Genomic DNA, 23,127 nt, shown 5'->3' with positions numbered 1-23,127 from the left:
GCTCCGCCCTCCTGTGAGCCCAGGAGAGGTTGTGTGAGGGGTCTCCCTCTTCATCCAAGCTGCTGCCTGCCTTCCTCTTCCCTCAAGAGGCAAGACAGCTGGAGGGGCTGGAATTTTTTTGTTTTTTTTTTTTTTTTGAGTCCATATTTTTAATTGGCTTAAATTACAAAGGTCCCCCAGGAGGCCCTGGGAGGAGGGGGACAGCCTGGGAGAGGCAGAGATTCATGGCCAGCAGCCCACTCCCACCTGCCACCCACTCCCCAACAAGGGTCCTAGACTCTTTCAATAATCCTAAAAAAACCCACGAGAGCACAGGCAGATGAAGAATCCCTTCATCTTCACACGGGTGACAGGCTGCCCTGCCCTGCCCTGCCCCCGTGCTGGCCCTCCCCAGCCAAGTCAGGCGCCCAGCCCAGACCCTGCCCTGGCAAGGCAAGGGACAGCAATCTGCTCCTCCAGGAGGCAGGGCACCATGTAAACATCAGCAGGCCAGACCCCACTTTCTCCAGCCAGGGGAGCCCCAGAGTCCAGTGCTCCGCCGCACAGCCTGCTCAGACAGTCGGCTCCAGGCACTGCATGGCTCGGCAGAGGGTGACAGCCTGGGGCCAGGTCCTATGTGGGCAGCGGAAGCCCAACTGGCCCCCTTTTTGGCTCTGGAAGTGGTGGCGACAGGACCCTGGCCCGCAGGGTGGGTGGGGGCACAGTCACGCCCTTGCCCCCAGTTCGCTGATGCGCTGTCGCAGGTGAAAGGCAAATTCAAACATGGTGGCCGCGAGGCTCTGGTGGATGAGGTACCGGGGCAGGCGGCCCTGGGGGAAGCAGGCAGAAGTCACTTGATGGCCTGCCCACAGCAGGGTCTCCCCTTGCAGCTGGCACCAGTAGGGGGGCTCTGGGTCAGAATGCAGGTGCAGCTCTGGAATCCAGCCTGGGCCGCCCTCTCCCACTCACCCCTGGCGGGAAGAACACGCTGGGCCTGGCTCTTGGCACCAGCCACACAAACAGACCAGGGTGGGGCTGGGCTGGCTGCCAGCCACCCTCCTCAGGACCTCAGGACTCAGACGTAAGAAGTGGGGGCACATGCCCTACAGCAATCCAGTGCTAAGAGATCATCTGGACCCTGACCCGAGTTTTCAAGTAAGAAAGGAGCTGACACGGGAGACCCAGGCATGGCAGAGAGCTCCCAAGGTCACACAGCAACCAAGGCAGCAGCAGGGTCCCCTCTACTCCACGGAACCCACCTGGCAGCCCCCCAGCACCCCACCTTGAGATCTGTATTAAGAATCCAGACAAAGGTGCAGACACGGGGGTTACTGGCCGACTTGAGCACGATGAAGCCCCCGGGGCCATTCTCTCCCCTATGGAAAGAGGCGTCATTGGGGGGACTTTTGGAACAGAGTGAGGCCCTGACACCCCCCAGCAGCCCCCACCACTCACCCTCCATTCTTGGCCCAGCTGGGACTGGGCTGGAAGCAGAAAGGCAGAGCTACCCTGTCTGAACAAGGCTTAGCACAGGTGTCCCAGGGGCTGCAGAATCGGCCCTCCACCCCCACCCACTCTGATGCTTGAATCGTCCAACAGCCTGTTACTGCTTGCACACCCCCAGGGGCAGGGAGCTTACCACCTTCCCAGCCCTCATCCACTCTGTCCAGAGATTCCAGGTCAGCCCTGCTATGGCAGAGTAGGCTGGGCTGGCACTTCTTACCCCTTCCCTTTCCGGAGGGGACACCTGCCAGGAGGAGGCTAAGCCTGGGAGGCACAGTTCACATCCCATCACCATTTCATTCTCCCTCAGCTCCACTAAGCATGCCTAAGCCTACTCTGCAGATAAGGAAGTTGGCATCCAGAGAGGAAGTAAGCTTGCCCTGCACCCAGCAAGTCTGTCCAGTGCCCAAAGCAGAGCCTGGCATCCTATCCAAAGAACAGTGCTCCTGCTGGAACCCAGGAAGAGTGCGGTCTATGGGAGGGGGCCACCCACAGCACCATAGCCTAAGACTAGACAAAAGGGAAGACTTCAGAAGCCCAGGCACAGATGCGGGAAGACCATAATCCCTTTATCTTTGGGGGACTCCTGAGTCACTCCAAAGAAAGGGGAGGGAGTGAGGACAGGGTGAGGGGGACGAAAGGGGACCTAAGTCTCCTTAGGCAGGAAGATGAAACCCAGAGCATAGAGCGTCCTGCTCAGGTCAATCAGCCCAGGGTGAGCACATGACTCTCAGGCCCCTTCCCTGCATGGGTCCCCATCCATGGGCAGCCACCGCTGCATGTCCCCTCCACCCCTTCAGGTGGCTTGGTTCCAGCTGTCCACCACCCCCCACCTCCACAGACAGAGCAGCAAGATTAGCAGGATTAGTGGCCGGGAGGAGCAGAGCCCAGCGGGACAGGAAACAGGAACGCAGCCTCAGCAGGGGAAGTGCCTAGCTGTACATGCTGTACCCTGAGCTGCTCGATGCTCCCAGGGGAGGGGCTGGCAGGGGTGACCCCAGGCAAAGTGAGGCTCACCGGACATATTTGTGCGTCGGGGGCTTGGCACTGTGTGCGGTGGCGATCCCTGATGACAAGTATCGGTCCCTGCGCCGCTCAATGCGCCGGACATTCACAAAGTCCCTGGGGGAGGGAGGGTTAGTTCAGGGGACAATGACCCAAGGCCAAAGTGCAGAAGGCCTGGCTGAGAGGAGGGGGCCCGGCAGGGACTCACCTTGGGGAGACCACGCCGCCCGCAGCCCCTGCAGACACGTCATAGGAGATGAGGGTGTTGTCTTCTACTCGCTGCAGGATCTGAGGGCCACCAACGGAGACTTTTGGAACAGGTGGCCCCAGGAAAACCCCAGGGATGGGAACTCCCCAGGCCAGCCTCCTCTGCCCGGGCCCTTTACTAAGAGCTATCGCCATGCGCAGGCCCTGGGCAGCACCTGATGAGCACTCCTCCTGCCCTCCTCCCAACTTTCTCGAGCAGGCACTGTTACCATCACACCCACTGCACACATGGAGCAGCTGAGGCGCAGAGTGCTTCAGTGATCCCACTAGGGCGTGGCTGTGCCCCAATCTGTGCCTTAAGAGGCAGCCAGGCTGGGCTCACCTGGCAGGCGGTCACTGTCTTGTTCCACAGCACCATCCTCTCAGGCTGCAGGATCACCTCCTGGTACACGAGCTCCGCAGGGCAGGGCAGGAAGGTCTGGGACAGGGCGGCAGAGGGCTGGGTGGTGCCAGATGGGCTCGGGCAGACCAATCCTTCCCTCTTGGTGGGGGGCACCCACCAGAGGACCCCTCAGGCCCTTCCTAGAGCTTCCTGTGTTGTCTGGGGCTCCAGGACACCCGCTCCCCTCACTCACCTTCAGGATGAACGTCTTGCCGTGAAAGGGAACTTCAATGGTATACACGGTGTCCCCATATTCCTGTGGCAGGGACAAAAGGTGGCAGGGAGGAGAGTGGAGGCAGGGGGTGGGCTGGTGGCACAGAAATGGGTGACAGGCAGGGTAGGTTTTTAACAGCACAGGGTGGAAAACTCCAGGAGTCTGGGGATACCTGAGCAGCTGTTACAAAACAGCAGCTCTAACAAACCTACGGCACTGGCGGGAGAGAGGCTTTTGATGCTGAGTTAAAAGACAGGGGCACAGCTGCTGCTGCAACCACGAAAAAACATGTCTCCAGGCCAATGGGGCTGCCACAGGAACTGGCCAGAGGGAGGGTCTGGGGCATGTTTCCCCCTGTTTTCCAAGCTCTCTACGATCTTTGTAGATAACGTTGTTTTGATCATGAAATGAAACAACGGACACTGAGCAGAAGCCTGGCTTCCCCTTCAAAGCCTGGAGCCAAGGGGGCAGAAGAGCAGGGAAGTAAAGACAGGGTGGTGCTGGGAAGGGGGGGCCGAGGGGGGCGGGGGAAACATCCAATCCAGTTCGGCCTCCTGCCGACCCGAGGGCCCAGCTCCCTCTCTTGGGGCAGGAATATGGCTCCAACCCGTGTAATCCTTGGGTTTCCTCCTGAGGCCTCAGAAAAGGGAACAGAAACTCCTAACACGCATGGAAAGGTCAGGTGGGAGAGGGCTTCTTACATTATTCTTCTCAAACTTCCAGTTCTCTTCCTGGGCCAAGATCTGATCCACCACTGCTGTGGCCTCCTTCCCCTGGCGGATGTACTCCCGCTCCTGGACGGAAGCAGAAGGCAGGGAGGGGTCAGCCTGGGGCCTACAACTCCCCATGTTCGTGGCCTGTTCTCTCTCTAGACATACCACATGCTTCCCAGAGGGGCCTGGCCCAGCCACATGTGGGGGATCTGGGCTGGTCTCCCTGGGCCCTGCAGGCCTGTGGCTGCTCCTCCTGTGTGCCCAACCATGAGGCAGACCCGGGGGGCTGGACTGGTGGAGGGGCACTCAGATGGGCATTGCCCGAGGTTCAGCCTCTACTGGGAAACCCCTGCCCACCCCGGCGGACCCCTGCACTGGCCCTCCTCCAGGCGCCCATTCCAACCAAGGGCAGGGGTTGGGGATAGGCAGGCAAATACCTGAGCAGAGAAACTTTTCTTTCCAGCAACTTCTTCATCTGATTCATTGTCAGACCCTGCAGAAAACAGGCACAGATGACAATGGCAAGGGGTGGGGAGAGTGTGGGGAGGTAGTGGGGTTCGGGTATGTGAGTGCAAGGATGTGGGGGATAAAAGTGTGTGGGAGAGGGTTGTTGGCTTTCCCCAGGGAGCCTGATGGAAGGAATAGAAAGAACAGACCCAGCCTACCCCATTCCTCACAAGGCCCCTCCCTGAAAGCAGTTCCCCCACACACCAGCCCTCACCTGCAAAGGATTCTGGGGGTGAATAGAACTGTCCCTCGGACAGAGCACCGGAGAACAGCAGGGGTCCATGGGCAACAGCAGCCTGGGCGGCAAGATACCCTGGAGGAGCAGACGTGGGCCGCCACGGTCCCAGACTGAGCACAGTTACACCCTAGCAGCCTGGGGTACCAACAGCCAAGCTCCCCCTCAGGCTACTGGAGGCTGCTCAGAGGTGGCGAGATGCTTCAGACTGACTGTCATGCCCGCAACTCCCCTCCCTTGGGGCTGGGGCAACCCTCGCTGCACCCCCCTACCCACGAGCCCTCACATCGTTCCTCTTCGGCTTCCTGGGGTAGGACTTTGAAGTCAAGGAACCAGGTCTCCAACCAGGCGAGGACGAAGGAGACGATGGGGAGCAGGTAGCCAAATGCCCCTTTGCTGAGCAGCTGTGGAGGGAGGGGGCTGAGCTCCATGGCAGGGGTCACCCCAAACCCAGAGCCCTCTCCTGTGGCTACCAACTCTAGCCAGCCAAACTGGCATATACCCCATTCCTGGTACCAGCTGCTTGGGAACCCTCTCAAGTCTGCAGTAGGATAAACTGGGATTAGGCTGGAGGAATAACTTTCTGATTCTTGGAGCTGCAGGGGGCTAAGTCAGGGAAGCAGGTGAAGGATGATTCCTTAGAGATACCAAAGGACAGGATTCCCTCTCCCCCTAACCCGGACAACAGGGACAGACACCCCAAATTAGAGAAATGCTCCTCTCTAGAAGCATACCACTGAGGTCTGATGCCCACCAGACTGGCCAGACCCTGAGCCACTGACCTCAGAGAGGATGACCTTGACAATGAGGAATGCACTGGACACCAGCGTCGTGACCTGTCCAGGGGAGGGAAGGAGGAAGGGGAAGGCAGAGGCTGGGAAGTGAGTCCTCCTCCATCCCATCCCTTCCACCAGCCCTGCCAGGGCCCAGGAGCTGCCAGGGAAGTGGCATCTTACCGCAATCACCCACCAGTGCCGAAGCCGCAGCACGGCATAGCCCAGGAGCAGTCCAGAGAAGCGGAAGAAGGCCAGGACCTGGTGGGACGGGAGCCAGGCTGTCACAGGAAGCTAATGCTCCCCAATGCCCCCCACCGTGCTGCAGGCTGACCTCCCCTCTGGTCCTGCCCCCACATTCCCTCCCTATGGGCATGCACACCTCAGGGGACAACGACTGAGTCAGCATTTCTCTGGGACAATTTGGATGTAACCTTGGACGGGGGTCTTATCTTCCCTCGCCCACCTGGGGCTCTCTGAAGGGGGTTTTGTGGAGGAAAGGTTATTTATTTATTTATTTATTTTGAGACAGAGTCTCACTCTGTTGCCCAGGCTGGAAAGCGGTGGCATGATCTTGGCTCACAGCAACCTCCGCCTCCTGGGTTCAAGTGATTCTCCTGCCTCAGCCTTCCAAGTAGCTGGGATTATAGGCGCGCACCACCACACCCAGCTAATTTTTTGTATTTTTAGTAGAGACAGGGTTTCACCATGATGGCCAAGCTGGTTTCAAACTCCTAACCTCAAGTGATCCACCCACCCCGGCCTCCCAAAGTGCTAGGATTACAGGCATGAGCCACCAAGCTCGGCCTTGTGGAACAAAAGTTTTAACAACGGATGGCTCCCAAAGGATGGGAGCTGAATCTCTGATCAGACTGGATATATGCTGCAGAAAGAGAACCCAGCGGAAGTCGTTTCCCTGCTCCTTCTCTGCCTCCAGGGTCCCCAGGATCTCCCAAGGCCACTCACGAAGATGTCAAAGAAGGAAGTTTTGAAGTTGTACTGGATGATCTCCTGCTCCAAGTTCTTGCGGATGCCTGTGTTGGTCTGTGAGAGGGAGATAGGAAGAGCTCTGCAGGTAGAAGCAAGGGCCTGGGGCTGCCCCTCACCTCCCGGAAGGGGCAAGAGGTAGGGGAAGGAGGAGCCTGGAGGGGAGGCTGTTAGTGCTAAGCCACCACCAGGGGGCCCCAGAAGCACCAAGGGAGCTCAGCCCAAGGCCAGAGACCTCAGACACCAATACCACTCCCCTTAGGATCCAGGCCGCCCCGATGGGCAGGGCTAGTCCAGCACCCTGCCCAGGAAAGGGCAGGCTGGGAGGCTTGGGGGCTGTGCAGGGGAGGCAATGCGCCCTACACGGGGCCAGCAGAAGGGTGCCAGAAGCCCACCTCTGACGGAATTCCATCTCCCTCCCGGCACTGCAGTGCTCCATCTTCCCAGCCATAATCCATCTGGGCTGATAGGGGCTGGGGGTGGGCAGTGGTGTCAGACGGAGCCTCAGGTAGCAAATCAATTGATTAGGTTTATGCTTAATGGGCAAAATCCATCATGCTACTGGAGAGGGTGGAGACGGAGTGGATGTGTCCTTGCCCCTGTCCCTACCCCAGTCAGCCACACATTTTCACCAGGACCCCTGAGGCCTTGGCCCCGACTCCAGTGTCCAGAGGTCTGAGGGAACTGGATGGACAGCAGGCCAGACTGCGGCCCAACTCCTTGGAAGGACAGGGGTGACAGGCCTAGGCTTCTTCAGGTGGGGCACCAGCCACCTTGGAGAAGGGAGGACACAGGGGGACTCTGGGCGATGGAGCCCAGGAACCCTGGAGAGGAAGACCCCTCACAACTGCATAGACCGGGGCTTCTGCTCTCCAGCAGGGCAGCCAAATCTGGGGGGGGAAGGCTTGTTAAAGATACAGATGCTCCCCTACTGAGCACACAGCCCCACCATGTGCCTCTCTACCTCAAGCCCACCCCAGCCCCACGAAATCTGATGCCGCCTCTCCTCTGGCTGCTGATGAGGCCTCCAGGCCTGCCACCTACCCACCCCACCCCACCCAACCCACACCACCCAACACTCCTCTTGCTCCTCAGACTCTGTCCTGGGCTCTGCAGCCCCTTCCACCCTCAGTCACTGGGCCTCAGAGCTCTGTCCTCCTTCCTCTTCTCTCCAGCCTGGACACCCACTGGTGCTGACTGATCAGGACTCGGGAGAGCCAAGTCTCAGGCCCTGCTTTGCCACTCTCTGGCTCCAAATCCCCTGCTCAGCACGACCCTACTGAGGTCCTTGTAACCACTGGGCAACACAGACACAGTCTGTCAGCAAACTAAAAATATATATGCTCCCAAATACAAAACTAAAACTACAAGACTGAAAATCAATACAATATTAAATGTCTGCCAAGGGAAACATCATGCGCACTCTACTAATTGTTCAATGCAGGATTCTGAAATGTTTCATGACATCTGAAAACAATTAGTAAGTTAGATCTTCTCACTTTGCAATATTCCCAGGTACGCATGAGGACTGCAGAGCAATCGCAGCCAACACAGCCAAATAACTTCAAAGGCACAATTACAGAGGCCAGGCACAGTGGCTCATGCCTCTAATCCCAGCACTGTGAGAAGCCAAGACAGGAGGATCACTTGAGCCCAGCAGTTTGAGACCAGCTTGGGCAACATAGTGAGACTCCACCTCTACCAAAAAAAAAAAAAAAAAAATAGCCAAACGTGGTGGTGCACCTGTGGTCCCAGCTACTGGGGAGGCTGACGTGGGAGGAACCTTTGAACCTAGGAGTCGGAGGCTATAGTGAGCTGTGATCACACCACTGCACTCCAGCCTGGCCAACAGAGCGAGACCCTGTCTCAAAACAAAAAAACAAAACAAAACAAAAGTAAAATTATCAAAATCTTTTCAGCTCTTCTTGGGTAAGGAAACATGTATTCAATGAAGGATGCAGGTAAGTTTTAGTGTTTGCTTTGATGTTGGATGGGACCTTGAAAAGGAAGTCTGCCAAAGACCTCAGAAGCTCTGCAGAAGGCTCTGTGAGCCTGCTGGGCCACAGCTTTTTCATGGGTAAGACGGCCCTTAGGGCTATCCATGGCCGTGGCTCCAGCTCACTGAAGGTGCCAGCTCATCTCCAGGCACAATGGACAGTCACCCTCAGAGCCCTGTCTCTCCTTCTAGCTCAACATGCCCAGCATCAAACTTATTTTCTTTGCCCTGAGCTGCCCCTTCTCCAAGCTCGTCACCTCTATTAACAAGACATCGGCTGGGTGTGGTGGCTCAAGCCTGTAATCCCAGCACTTTGGGAGGCCGAGATGGGTGGATCACGAAGTCAGGAGATCGAGACCATCCTGGCTAACACGGTGAAACCCCCTCTCTACCAAAAACATAACAAAAAACTAGTCGGGTGAGGTGGCAGGCGCCTGTAGTCCCAGCTACTCAGGAGGCTGAGGCAGGAGAATGGCGTGAACCTGGGAGGTGGAGCTTGCAGTGAGCTGAGATCCGGCCAATGCACTCCAGCCTGGGCCAAGAGCGAGACTCCGTCTCAAAAAAAAAAAAAAAACAAGACATCATTTTCTTGTCACATAAGCTTGAGACCTGTAGGAAGAAGGGCCCTTGCCATCCAGAACTCTGATGGGGAGCCCACGCTGCAGAAGGAAAACAAGGGGAGGACTCATGGGGCTGAGTCCCTTGCTGAGGTCATCGGGTCAATTCCGAGGAGGAGCTGGGACAGAACTGAGCCTGGAGTGCCCAGCTTCTAGAGCTCCTGCTTCTGTGGGTTTGGCCCTGCCGGAGACCAGATCAGGCCACTGCCAACTAGACTATGTTCCTGAGGGTGGGCCAAGCACTACGTGGGGTGGGGGTGGGGCAGCTCTGGTCTCCAGACTGCCCGGCAGCATCTTATTAGAGCCACTGGGAACTGGGAGTTTTTCCTGTTTTGCTTCCCACTCTGCCCTTTGCTTGCTTGCTTGCTTGCTTGCTTGCTTGTTGCTTGCTTGCTTGCTTGTTGCTTGCTTGCTTGCTTGATTTATTTATTCATTTATTTGAGTCAGGGTCTCAGTCTGTCACCCAGGCTGGAATGCAGTGGTGCAATCATGGCTCACTGCAGCCTCAGACTTCTGGGCTCAAGCGATCCTCCCACCTCAGACTCCCAAACAGGTGGGACAACAGGTGTGCACACCACACCCGGCTAGCATCTGCTTTTAGCACAGTGCCTAGGACACAGCAGAAACTCAAACAATGTTTGCTAAATGAACGAATGAATGAATGAATGACTGAACAAACAAATGAATGAACCAACTGGAGCTGGAGGGCAGTGGAGCAGTGGGGCAGTGGCAGGCAGAAAGAAGACAAAGGTTTCAACAGCTCAGCCAGAGCTGGGTCTCCCCGTCCTCCTCTCTCGGGAGCCTCCACTAGGGGGCAGTATGGGGCAGGGGCCAAGAGCATGAACTCTGAAGCCAGAGGGTGGGTTCAAGGCCGCGGCCTTCACACATGTGCATGCAGAGGGACCTTGGCCAAATGTGGCAACCATTCCAAACCCCTCCACACCCCTTCATTCAGAATATGAGAACCCCTGTTGTTCCTCCCAGTCTTCATTTTACCCAGCTAACCAACCCCAGGGGAGAGGCAGCCCTCCCATGTGGCAGATGGACAAACTGAGGCCTGGGTGGCCCTGCAACACAGCCTGTGCCCCAATCTTGCCTCCACTCACATTCAGTTCAATGATCCAGAGCAGGGAGATGAAGAGCAGGTCGAAGGTGACAAAGAGACAGAAGGTGCGGCGGACATCAGAGATGGCCCTGCGCTTCTCAGGTGGCGGAAGGAGGTGCGAGGAGAGGCTCTGGCTGTGGGACAGCGAGGAGCCCAGGGAGGCCACGGCGGGCAGGCTGCACTCCAAGTCTCGGGCCAGCTCCCTGGGCAGCTTGCTCATCCTGGTGGGCCCCCACCTCAGGGCGGGGAGGGCGGGGCCTCAGTGGCAGGGCTGGGAGAGAGGCAAAGGCAGAGTCCAGTCAACCTCCTCCTGTCCCTCCCACACAGCCCCCAGGGCTGCCATTGGCTCCCAAATGCATTTGTCCCCACACTGAGTCCCAAGCCCACGGCCCAGGGCACTGTTGCCCAAACATCCTCCACCAAACAGCCTGGCTCCTAGGTTGCAGGGTTGAGCATTCCGCTAATTATCTGTCCTTCCTGGTGCTCCTTGCCCCAAGCCCAGCAGCCACAGGGTTCACCCTTGGAGGGTTCTGGGGTCCCTCTGCTGGGCACCTACCCACTCCCGGATCCCTGGGGCCGCAGCCTGCTCCTGCCAGGACCAGCCCTGAGCTCCAGCCTCTGGTCCTGTCAACAGCCTCTGGGCCTGCCACCACCCCCAGGAGAAGAGGGCCCCAAGCTCTGTTCTTTGTTTTCCAAGCACAAAGCCACATTCCCTCCCAGCAGCCAGTCTTCCCCTCCCACCCCCTAATCCATGGCAACTGGGAGGGCCTTCCTAGAGCAGTGTCTGCATATCTGGAGCTATGGAGAGCAGGCATCTTGGTCCCTCTCAGCTCCACCGCCCCTTGCCCTGCCCAGGCCCAACCACCACCATCTCTTCCTGGACCACTGCAATCTGCTTCTCACGGGTGGGCCTCCAGGCTGCCTCTCTCATCCTCCTGCCCTTCACACAGCCAGCCTAGAGAACGCGTTCCAATGCCCTCCCAGGGTTCCCCATCCTTCTCAGGCTAACAGTCTCCTCCTCACAGGCCCTCTCAGTCCAGGCCTGTGGGGTGGCCTCTGCCCAGCCCTTCTCCCTGTCTTGCTGCCACCGCCACTCTGGCCTTCTTTTACATCCCTCAATACAGCTGCCCTGTCCTGCCTTGGGACCTTGGATCTGGCTCTCCCCATGCCTGGAATGTTCTCCCACAGACCTTTCAACAGGCAGCTCAAAAGTCCTCTCCTCAGAGAGCCTCCCACCCTGCTGCCCCCACGCACAGCATAACACGATAGTGAGCTGCCTTCCTTTCTTCACTGAGCTGGGTCACTGTCTGAAATGATCTGTATTGTTTTTACTGTTTCCCCTTCTCTCACTAGACTGGAAACTCCACGGCCTCAGGGGCTTTATCTGACATGGTCACTGCTGTCTCCCTGGTGCCCAGCACAATGCTTGTCAGGCAATAGGTGCTTCGTGATTGTCGAATGAATGAATGCTCAGTGGGTCTCCTGGCCCTCAGCTCCATGCTATACAGCGGACAGGAACAGGGCAAACCCTAAAGAGAGGAGGAAGCAGCCACTCTGGAGGCCAGCCCAGTGCTCTACCACCCCCCGCCCCATTCCACTCAGGGCAGGAATGGTTCTTCTTTTACAGATATGACAACCAAGGCCCAGAGAGGTGAATGGACTTACCCAATCCCTTACCATCCTGTGCCAGCATCGGGCTCTCAGGAACCCTAAAGACAAAAGGAACTCTGGCACTCCCTCCCTGCAGGTAGCCCCCAGGCCTAGGGTCTCTGCTCCACCCATGTGCTGGGCTGTAAGAGGCCCCCCCCTTGGGTGAGAAGGAAAGGTCCCATTGAAAGTCAGAGAGGAGCTGAAGCGGGGAGGCAAAAACTCACCAGCTTGGTGGGGCCTGAGCTTCTGGGACTTGACCAAGAGGCTCCCTGAGTCTCCCCACACCCCAGCACCAGGAGGCAGTTTGGGGGCTAGAGGAAGGGGGGCTCTAGATGTTTGTCCCTGATCTTGGGAAAGCCAGATCTAACCACTCTCCCCTCCTGACATGTCCCACCACACTTTCGCTATGTGGACTACCCTCCTGGGCCCCTCAGTCTACCACGTCCAAAACAAGCACAGCTCAGTTTATGGCTGGCAGGAGGTTCTGAGCAAGCCAGCTCATCCATCCCTCTGCCCTGTGCAAGCCCCCACGAACAGGAACTGACTGTTCGCAGCAGAGTCGGGGGACAGGCGAGGCAGAGGCACCAGGCCAAGGCTACTCCCAACACCACACTCTGAGCCCCAGGACAGGTTCATCTCCACAGTGCCACGGAGAAGCTGGGCTCAGCTCCGGAAAGAGGCAGTGGGGAGGGGATGTGACAGGCCGCTGGCAATGGGACCCCCAACATCCGTCAGCCAGATCTGTGCCAGACTGCACGCTCGGCACATCCCTCATGGTGACAGGACGCAGCTCCAGGGCAGGTGACATTTCCCTGTCTCTGACAGCCCTTTTGTTTGCAGCCAGACCTGTCTCTCTTCCTCACTCTCTCCATCTCTCCTCATCTTTTGTATCTGTTTCACAAAGTAACTTTCCATCTGTGTGGGGTTTTGTTTGTTTTTTTAGAGGCAGGGTCTTGCTCTGTCAACCAGGCTGGAGTGCAGTGGCATGATCATGGCTCACTGCAGCCTTCAACTCCTGAGCTCAAGCGATCCTCCTGCCTCAGCCTCCCAAGTAGCTGAGACCACAGGCGCCTGCCACCATACCAGGCTAATTCATTTTATTTTATTTTATTTAGAGACGGGGGTCTCACTATGTTACCCAGGCTGGTCTCAAACTCCTGGGCTCAAGGATCCTACTGTTTTGGCTTCCCATGGTGTTGGGATTACAGGCATGAGTCACTGCGCCTGGCCTGTATTTCTTGTAAGTATCTTTTTACCTGTTTCCCACTTCCTCTCCCATGTCTGTCATTTCGGGTTTGTTTGAAATGATGGACATTTATCATCTCCCAGTTCAGGAGGCTGGAAGTCTGAGAAAGGTGTTGGGAGGGCCGTGCTCCCTCTGACCCCTTCCTTGCCTTTTCCTGGCTCCTGGCGGTATGTGAGCAATCTGTGCGGGTAATCTGGTGTGATTCGGCTTGTAGCCACACACGTCAACCTGTCTTCATTGTCACATGGCGCTCTTCCCATGTGTCCATCTTCACACGGCCATCTCCTGATACGGACACCAGTCATACCGGGCCACTCTCCTCCAGTATGACCTCACCTTGACTGATCACATCTGCAATGATCCCGGTTCCAAATAAGGTCACATTCTGAGGTACTGGCGGTTAGGACTTCACCGTATCCTTTTTTGGGGGACACGATTCAACCCCTAACAGTAACCTATCTGTTTTTTTAAGAGATGGGGTATTCTTGAAGTCCTGGGCTCAAGCAATCCTCCCTCCTTGGTCTCCCAAAGTGCTGGGATTACACGTTAGCAGTAACTTACAGCTTCAGTGTCTGCTTTATCCTTCTTTTTTTTTTTTTTTTGAGACGGAGTCTTGCTCTGTCACCCAGGCTGGAGTGCTGTGGCCAGATCTCAGCTCACTGCAAGCTCCGCCTCCCGGGTTCACGCCATTCTCCTGCCTCAGCCTCCTGGGTAGCTGGGACTACAGGCGCCGCCACCTCGCCAGGCTAGTTTTTTGTAGTTTTTACTAGAGACAGGGTTTCACCGTGTTAGCCAGGATGGTCTCGATCTCCTGACCTCGTGATCCGCCTGTCTCGGCCTCCCAAAGTGCTGGGATTACAGGCTTGAGCCACCGCACCCGGCCTGCTTTATCCTTCTTATATTTCTTTTGTACAAAGGAATATACTTCCTTTGTATATATTTCTTTTTCTTCTCTGTGGCCCAGGCTAGAGAGCAGTGGCGCAATCCTGGCTCACTGCAACCTCCACCTCCCGGGTTCAAGTGATTCTCCTGCCTTGGCCTCCTGAGTAGTTTGGATTACAGGCGCATGCCACCATGTCCAGCTAACTTTGTATTTTTAGTAGAGATGGGGTTTCGCCATGTTGGCCAGGCTGGTCTTAAACTCCCAAACTCAGGTGATCTGCCTGCCTTGGCCTCCCAAAGTGCTGGGATTACAGGTGTGAGCTACCGTGCCTGGCCTTATATTTCTTATATCCTTTCTTTCTTTTTTTTTTTTTTTCTTTTGAGATGGAGTCTCGCTCTGTCGCCCAGGCTGGAGTGCAGTGGCCGGATCTCGGCTCACTGCAAGCCCCGCCTCCCGGGTTTACGCCATTCTCCTGCCTCAGCCTCCTGTAGCTGGGACTACAGGCGCCCGCCACCTCGCCCGGCTAGTTTTTTGTATTTTTTAGTAGAGATGGGGTTTCACCGTGTTAGCCAGGATGGTCTCGATCTCCTGACCTCGTGATCCACCCGTCTCGGCCTCCCAAAGTGCTGGGATTACAGGCTTGAGCCACCGCGCCCGGCACCGGATGCTCTCTTGCTTGTTATTTTTTCATTAACAGTATATCCTGGTGAGCACTCCATATCAATTTTACATTGTCTTTCTCGTTCTTTGATAGAGATGCTTGGTACTCCATTTTATAGACAAACCCTAGTTTATTCAGTCTCCCATGAATGAGTGCTTAGATTTGTAATTCCAGAAATGCTGCAATGAATAACCTTGAGCATATATATACATACACACACACATATTCCCGTTGTTGGAAATATATATCCAAGACAGATTCCTAGAAGTGGTATTGCTGGGTCAAATTGCATATGTGGTTTTGTGAGGTACTGCCAAGTTCCCTTTGCAGTTTGCACTCCCACTAGCAATGCACAAGAATGCCTGTTTCCCCACAGCCCACAGAACATATCGTCATCCATGTCTGTCTGTATTTTTCCCCATCTGGGTCTTCCTCTCAATCTATCTCCCATTTATGAGTCTTTCTCTTCACTCCCATCAGTCTCTCCCCCTTTCTCCACATTTCTCTCTCTCTTTTCTCCTCTATCTGCCTCTCTCCTCCCTCCTTCCCTCCTTGGTCCTTGCCTCACTTCCAGGTGCTGTCACTCGCCTACTCCAGGCTACTTCTGTGTCTGTCTTTCCCTCTGACTTTCTCTCTCCCTGGGGACAGGATTTCGATGGCAGCAGCTTGGGTGTGAGACGCACTTGGAGTGGCAACCACACTGACACTCACACGCCTAGACGTCCCTGTCGAAGCGAGAGACACAGATGGGGCTAGAGCAGAGGTGTTGCGGGAGCCCCGGAGAGTTGAAGATGCCAGGGACTGTGGGAGCCAAGCATGGGGGCTCGAAGGCAGGGGTGGTGGCAGTTGGCCAAGAGTCAAAGAAAGGGGGTTCGATATCACCCTCCCACCGAAAGCAGTTCAAGGTCCAAATGACAGCCTGTACAGTAGGCAGAGCACTGGCCCGGAGTTAAGGAACCTGTACCCCAGTCTCCGGGTAACCACTAATTCCGCGTAACTCTGGGCAAGTCCTTCTCACCAAGCCTCTGTTTATCTGGGGGAAAGTCAGTGGTTTTTTTCAATCGTCTCCCTCCGCCTTTTTTTAAAGAGAGGATCTCACTCTGTCATCCAGGCTAGAGTCCAGAGGCGTGAACATTGCTCACTGTAGCTTTGACCTCCTGGGATCAAGTGATCCTCCTGCCTCAGCCTCCCAAGTAACTGGGACCACAGGCACATGCCATTATGCTCAGCTTATTTATTTATTTATTTATTTATTTATTTATTTATCTATTTTGAGATGGAGTCTCACTCTGTCGCCTAGGCTGGAGTGCAGTGGCGCGATCTCAGTTCACCGTAAGCTCCGCCTCCTGGGTTCAAGCGATTCTCCAGCCTCAGCCTCCCAAGTAGCTGGGACTACAGGCGCCCATCACCACGCCAGGCTAATTTTTTGTATTTTTAGTGGAGATGGGGTTTCACCATGTTAACCAGGATGGTCTCAATTTCCTGACCTGGTGATCCGCCCACCTCAGCCTCCCAAAGTGCTGGGATTACAGGCATGAGCCACCGCGCCTGGCCATGCTTAGCTAATTTTTAAAGTTTTTGTACAGACGAGGTCTATGTTGCCCAGGCTGGTCTTGAACTCCTGGGCTTAAGCGATCCTCCCACTTCAGCCTCCCAAAGTACTGGGACTACAGGCATGAGCCACCGCACCTGGCTACAAACCACCTCCTTTTCAAAGCAAGATAAACATTTAAAATAATAATACCTTACTTGGAACTTCAATATATAAAACAGATAAAAACCAGACTGCCATGGGTAAAAGCGGCTACTGAATCCCACCTTTCAGCCTTTCCTCAAACTCCAGCATCACCCTGAGTGAGGCCTCGTTGGCTGCAGTTTGAAAATGGGGCTCACTCAGATGACTTTGAAAGGTCTTTGAGCTCCATCACACCACCTGCCAGTCTAAGTGATAAAAACCCGCTGTGGCGTGGAACTGCCCTGTGCAGTCCCCAAAGTGCTCCTTCTCTGGCTGACTGTAGGCTGCCGAGCCCTGGAGGCATCACAGCTAGCGCCAGCGCCCACCCACCACACCCACCCTCCTGATGAGGGAGGGCAGGAATGGACAATACGGAGACGGCCCAGCCCCCGGGTAGCAGCACCCCACCCACTGCCAAAAGAGCCCACTGGTTGCTGTCACTGGCCTCTCCCAAGCACCTTCCGAACTGTCAGAGGGGAACAGCGGGGAATAGCACGTGTGGCGTGAAAGTGTCTGCCTGGGATGGCTGCAGACTTGACAGTCGAGTGTCTGCGGAAGCTGAACTGCTAAGGCTTGGGGAGGGAGTGAGAGTGGGAGGTAAGAGGGAAAGTGGAGGGTTTCTTTTTTTTCTTTTTTGAGACACAGTCTCGCTGTCACCAGGCTGGAGTGCAGTGGCGTGATCTCGGCTCACTGCAACCCCTGCCTCCCAGATGCAAGTGATTCTCCTGCCCCAGCCTCCCAAGTAGCCAGGACTACAGGTGTCCACCACCACGCACGGCTAATTTTTGTATTTTTGGTAGAAATGGGGTTTCACCATGTTGCCCAGGATGGTCTCAATCTCTTGACCTCGTGATCCACCTGCCTTGGCCTCCCAAAGTGCTGGGATTATAGGCGGGAGCCGCCGTGCCCAGCAAAAGTGGAGGTTTTACCATCCTGGGTTACAGGGGGAAGTGGGTGGGGAGGGGGGAAAGTCAGGTGCCAGGGCACAGAGGATTATTCCTGAGGCAAAGGGAAGGGTGGGCACAGGCCCCCACACCCCTTCCCAGGCCTTCTCTTCCTCACCCCAGGATACAGTAGTACCAGCCCTACTTGTAATGGGGTTTTGGGTGGTGTGCTGGACTCAGGGCAAACAGAAGGTGGCTGGTATCATGGAAAAAGGAATGGACTCTGAGGTCACAGTTCAAATCTCAGACTGCCCCCTTCCTAGCTGTGTGATCTGGGGCAAAGCATAACCCTTCTGAGGCTCAGTTTCCTCAGCTGCATTAAAACAGGCAACAATAGGCTGGGTGTGGTAGCTCAGGCCTATAATCCCAGCACTTTGGGAGGCCAAGGAGGAAGGACTGCTTGAGCCCAGGAGTTCAAGAACAGTCTGGGCAACACAGCAAAGCCCCATGTCTACAAAAAATTAAAAAATTCGCCAGGCGTGGTAGCACACAACTGCAGTCCCAGCTACTCAGGAGCCTGAGGAGGAAGGATCACTTGAGCCGGGGAGGTGAGGTTGCAGTGGGCTGAGATTGTGCCACTGCACTCAAGCCTGGGTTACAAAGGGAAACCCTGTCTCAAAACAAAACAAAAAACAACAAACAAAAGGTTAAAATGGTAAGTTTTATGTTATGCATATTTTACCATGACAAGAAAAGGCAAGAAGCCAGACATAGTGGCTCACGCCTGTAATCTCAGCACTTTGGGAGGCTGAGGCAGGTGATCACCTGAGGTCAGGAGTTTGAGACCAGCCTGGCCAACATGGCAAAACCCTGTTTCTACTAAAAATACAAAGAATAGCCAGGTGTGGTGGCACGCACCTGTAGTCCCAACTACTTGGGAGGCTGAGGTGGGAAGATTGATTGAACCTGAGAGGCGGAAGCTGCAGTGAGCGGAGATTGCGCCACTGCACTCCATTCTGGGTGACAGACTGAGACTCCGTCTCAAAAAAAAAAAAGGCAAGAATCCCTGTGTCACAGGGCTGGGTGTTGAGGGAAGTCTCAGGAAGGAGTATGGTAAGTGCTTGGTCAGTGGTGGTTGAGACAGACTAAGTAGCTGGCAAGACTTTTCGGGTAAGTGGGGGCTGGGAGCGGTGGCTCAGCATTTTGGGAGGCTGAGGCAGGAGGATCACTTGAGGTCAGGAGTTTGAGGCCAGCCTAGCCAACATGGTGAAATCTCGTCTCTACTAAACATACAAAAAAATTAGCCAGGCATGGTGGTGTGTGCCTGTAATCCCAGCTACTTGGGAGGCTGAGGCAGGAGAATCACTTGAACCCGGGAAGCGGAGGTTGCAGTGAGCTGAGATTACACTATTGCACTCTAGTCTGGGTGACAAAGCGAGACTCTGTCTCAAAAAAAAACAAAAGAAAAGAAAAACCTTTTAAGTAACAGGTAAATTGTGAGAGGGGAAGGTTAAATACACTACAGCGACATATAATAAAAATCACCCTAAAAGGCCTGGGTTCAAATCTGAACTCTACAATTCGCCTGCTGTGTGGCTCAGAACAAGCTCCCTAACCCTCTAGCCTGGTTCCTTCATCTATAGAAAGGCCAGGTTTTTCCAGCTGCAGGCAGAGGTGAATTCCAGGTTGGGGGAGGGACAGGAAGTAGAGGACTGTCCTGGCTCCCTGCATAGGCTCTTAGGGGAGTGCAGGGGCAGAGACCGGTCCCTCTGCAATTGCAAGCTCCCACCCAGGAAGCAGCATCAGCTGACCCTTCACGCAGACAGAAGAGGAGGACAGCAGGATGGCTAAGCTGCCTCCCATTCACCCACCCCCAATTTTCAATTTCCACAAATCTCAGGCTGCAGAACCACAGACGGGGTTCCCTGCTAGCCCTTGGTCATACCCTAGGCCGGCCACCTTTCTTCAGGGAGGCAGCTCCAAAGCCCAGCTGACCGATCACAGCTCTCAGTAGGCATTTATTAGCCAAGGCAAGTCTGCGATTTTTTTTTTCTTTTTTTTTGAGAGAGAGTCTAGCTCTGTCGCCCATGCTGGAGTGCGGTGGTGTGATTACAGCTCACTGCAGCCTCAAACACTCCCCAGCTCAAGTGATCTTCCTGCCTTAGCCTCCTGAGTAGCTGGGACTATAGGCAGACGCTACCATGCCAGACTAATCTCTAATTTTTCTTTCTTTTTTTTTTGTAGAGACAGGGTCTCACTATGTTTCCCAGGCTGGTCTCAAACTCCTGGACTCAAGCAATCCTCCCACCTTGGCCTCCCAAAGTGCTGGAATTACACCACACTTAGGCTTTTATACCTGGCCTAGGCCTGTGATTTGAACAAAGCCACCTACTCACTGTGCAAGCCTCCACCGCTGCATCTGTAAACTGAGGCTACCTGTCTTGACCCTGGGCTGTCTGGGGCACCAAAGGAGACAATGATAACGATAGCCTGCCTAGGACAGTGCCTGGCACCACAGAGTAACTGGTTAATGTCTAACCACATAGACATTAACTACCGCTATCACTTCCAGTCACCCGGCCCTTTCCCACCTCCTAGCCTCCCAGGGAGGGCTGGGCCAAACTTTACAAGTTCCAGCTACAGCTTATTCCACAGAGCTGTGCTCTGGGACTCAGGGGGAAGGGGAACAAGTCTCATCTATATCCAAAGATGACTCACATCTCTGGGCAGAGTGAGTTCTCCAAATCCCCCAGAGGCTAGAGGAACAGTAGACACAGGTCCTCCACACATCCCCCTGCCATATTCCACAGGAAATGCTAGCACCAGCACCCCCTGCCCATGGGGGCTTCCCAGGGAGTCCCTAACTCACTACAAACCAGGATCAGTGAAGCTGAGAGAACTGGACTCCATGCCAGGAGATGGGTCAAACCTCAGATTTCCACCTTGCTAGTCACTTAACCTCATCATGCCTCAGTTTCCTCCCCTGTAAAAAGGGGTTAACAATATCACCTACTCCTTATAGGTTTATATGGATTAAATGACTTATTCAATGCAATGGCCTAGAAGAGATTCTGACACAGAGTGGTGGCTGCATGAGGGTTAGCTGGGATTACTTTCCTGCTCTTCTCCAGAGAAAGAGACAGTCTTGAACTCTGACTTACTGGTGAGATGGCTTCAGGCCAGGCCTGGGGTTGTTTTGAGTCAAGCAGCCCTGTCAATGCCAAGTTAACAGAGAGTCCGCAGAGGGTAGAAGGCAGAGGCCCTGGGTGTGGAGGAGGTTGGCCTTGGTCTGTGTCCCACTGCTGGCTGGCCCAGGAGGGTGCTGGTTAGGGGAATGCAGGATAGCAGACCAGAGAGGCTGCACAGCATCCAGATGGGCCGGTACAGAAGACACAGATCCAGCTGGCCGTGGCCTCCGTGGCACCCTACAGACATCATCTCCTTAATGCATCACACCCCCTCCCAGAAGCTATAGTGATGGCTCATGGGAAGGAGAGCTGCCCACAGTCCCCCAGCCAGGAAGGGGCAGAGCGGAGCCGACCCCAGAGGAACATGACCTTCCCCCATGCCAGGCTGGGACCTTCTAAGTACAAATGTTGCTGCCTGCAAGAGCCCTTGCTAGCTGGGGGACAGTGTGTCAAGAGGCCCTCTTTGGGCTTAGCAGTCATCTGGTCACACCTCCCTTCCACATCCAACCATGAGCAAATCCTGTTGTCTCTTTCTGCAAAATCCGGCCAGTATCTGCCCATTGCTCACTTACTACTCTGTTACCCTGTCCAGCCATCACCTCTACCTGCCACTCTTCCTTGTCCTCACCGCTTCAGCCTGTTCTCAACACAGCAGCCACAGGGATCCTGTTAAAAACCAGACCACATCTCGCTAGTGCCCCAACCTCCAATGGTTTCTCCAGAATAAAGGCATAAATCCCCACCCTAGCCTACAAGTCCTTCTCTTCCCCTTTCCTCTTCCCCTCAAGCTCGCTATTCCAGTCACACTGGTCCCTCACTGTCCGCGGACGCATCAAGCATGCTCCTACTCCAGAGCCCTCGCACCTGCTGCTCTGTCGGGAGCTCCTCCCCAGGTCTTTGCATGACTTGCTCTCTCACTCCAGTGAGGTCCCTATGCAAATGTCCCTTTGGAGAGACCATTCCTGAACCCTTATTTAGCCCCCACCCTCCATCCCTTACCCTGCTGTATTTTCCTTCACAGCACTTGTCACCCCTGACATATGATACATTCACTGGTCTGTGTTTACTGCCCATCGTCTCCCACTGGAACGCAAACTCCATGAGAGCAAGGACTTCCTGTGCTTTGCTCCCTGCTGCATGCCCAGTACCAGAACTGTACCAGGCTCAGAGTGGGCTTCCAGGAAATGCACTGAATGGCCATTTATACCCTTCCCTACAGCAGCACATGCACAAGTGCACATGGACACTCACGCCCAGCTGGGAGAGCAGCCCCTCCCTGTCCAGGCTGCCTCTCCCGGAGCTGGACTCCACCCTCTGCAGGGGTCTTCCCTGCCCAGAGCCCAGGCCAGGCACTCTCTCCACAAGAAGGCAAGAGGAACTGGTTTCCTGGGGGGCCTCAGGCAGGGTGCCTGCTCCCCTCCCTGAGCCTGACTTGTAGGGAGAAGACTCAAGGTGAGTTAACCTTGGGCGTGAGTCTTTGATAACAGGGGAGGGTTAAGGAGGAGGGAGGACTCCAGACCCCAGCACTCTTCTTTTGCTATGGGGGTCAACACTCGCAGCCTCTACTCTGCTGATCATTGGCTGCTCCCAGGACACACCACAACCCATCTCCTGGGCTCCCTGTTTCCTCATTCCTGAATGACCTCCTTCCTTTGGAGAGAACTCTGGTGCTTCAGAGACTAGTTCAAATGTTACCTCCTGGGCAGAGCTTCTCCTCACCCTTCAGACTCCCCTGACCTTTCAGAACTCTGGGTCAGCACTTCCCTTATCATAGCTAGATGTCTCAAGGCCATCTGTCCTAAGCCCTTGAGGTCCAAGTCACAATCGCAGTGCCTGGCCATGATACATGTCTAGTAAGTTAGCCTGTGGATCCGTAATGTCCACCTTGGAACAGAGGAAAGGATGTGGGTTTGGGGTTGGACACCAGTCCTGGAGGCAAAAACCTAACGCCATTCCTTATTAGATTGTGTGCCCTTGACCAAACCACTGGGTTTCTCTGAACTTCAGCCTCCTTTTCTTTAAAATGGGGATAATATAGTGCCTACTTCACAGAGCTTGAAGGGATTAGAAATAACACATGCAGTGTCTGTGTTTAATTAACAGCAGCTATTACTACTATTCCCCATGGGGACAGTGTTAGAGGCAGGGCGCTGGCCAGGCAGGGCCAGCACAGCACTTTGCCCAAACTGAGAGTCCCAGCAGTACTGCTGAATGGAAGGGTAGACCCTGGCTTCAGGGGGCTGACCCAGAATGGCACTTTTTTTTTTAAGAGACAGGTCTCACCATGTTGTCAGACTGGAGTGCAGTGGCTATTCACAGGCGCAATCATAGGACACTGTGGTCTCAAACTCCTAGGCTCAAGCCTCAGCCTCCCAAGTAACTCTGGGTCAGCACTTCCCTTATCTTTTTTTTTTTTTTTTTTTTTTTTTTTGAGACGGAGTCTTGCTCTTGGCCCAGGCTGGAGTGCAGTGGCCAGATCTCAGCTCACTGCAAGCTCCGCCTCCTGGGTTTATGCCATTCTCCTGCCTCAGCCTCCCGAGTAGCTGGGACTACAGGCGCCCGCCACCTCGCCCGGCTAGTTTTTTGTATTTTTTAGT

General features: G+C 55.0%; 1 protein-coding gene across 5 annotated transcripts in view; it reads right to left on the bottom strand.

Annotated features, from left to right (window-relative positions):
• Window positions 1-142: 142 nt before the first annotated feature.
• Window positions 143-23,127, bottom strand: part of STARD3 (StAR related lipid transfer domain containing 3) — a 27,438-nt gene continuing 4,453 nt past the window's right edge. The window contains exons 2-17 of one of the 5 annotated variants that reach the window (XM_023204259.1): window positions 11,949-11,992; window positions 10,285-10,554; window positions 6,961-7,068; window positions 6,545-6,622; window positions 5,762-5,839; window positions 5,588-5,641; window positions 5,092-5,209; window positions 4,785-4,883; window positions 4,501-4,556; window positions 4,052-4,144; window positions 3,330-3,392; window positions 3,077-3,172; window positions 2,696-2,775; window positions 2,500-2,604; window positions 1,239-1,355; window positions 143-809 (exon numbers count right to left, since the gene is read on the bottom strand). In XM_023204259.1, the coding sequence (XP_023060027.1) occupies window positions 482-809; window positions 1,239-1,355; window positions 2,500-2,604; window positions 2,696-2,775; window positions 3,077-3,172; window positions 3,330-3,392; window positions 4,052-4,144; window positions 4,501-4,556; window positions 4,785-4,883; window positions 5,092-5,209; window positions 5,588-5,641; window positions 5,762-5,839; window positions 6,545-6,622; window positions 6,961-7,068; window positions 10,285-10,503 (1,692 nt within the window). In that variant the 5' untranslated portion in view covers window positions 10,504-10,554; window positions 11,949-11,992 and the 3' untranslated portion in view covers window positions 143-481. The remainder of the gene's footprint in view (window positions 810-1,238; window positions 1,356-2,499; window positions 2,605-2,695; window positions 2,776-3,076; window positions 3,173-3,329; window positions 3,393-4,051; window positions 4,145-4,500; window positions 4,557-4,784; window positions 4,884-5,091; window positions 5,210-5,587; window positions 5,642-5,761; window positions 5,840-6,544; window positions 6,623-6,960; window positions 7,069-10,284; window positions 10,555-11,948; window positions 11,993-23,127) is intronic. The other 4 variants (XM_023204258.1, XM_023204261.1, XM_023204260.1 and 1 more) reach the window with 4 other exon arrangements.

This window comes from Piliocolobus tephrosceles, chromosome 16 (assembly GCF_002776525.5).
Source record: "Piliocolobus tephrosceles isolate RC106 chromosome 16, ASM277652v3, whole genome shotgun sequence".
Classification (NCBI taxonomy): Eukaryota; Metazoa; Chordata; class Mammalia; order Primates; family Cercopithecidae; genus Piliocolobus; species Piliocolobus tephrosceles.
This window is presented reverse-complemented; position numbering and strand designations above follow the sequence as displayed.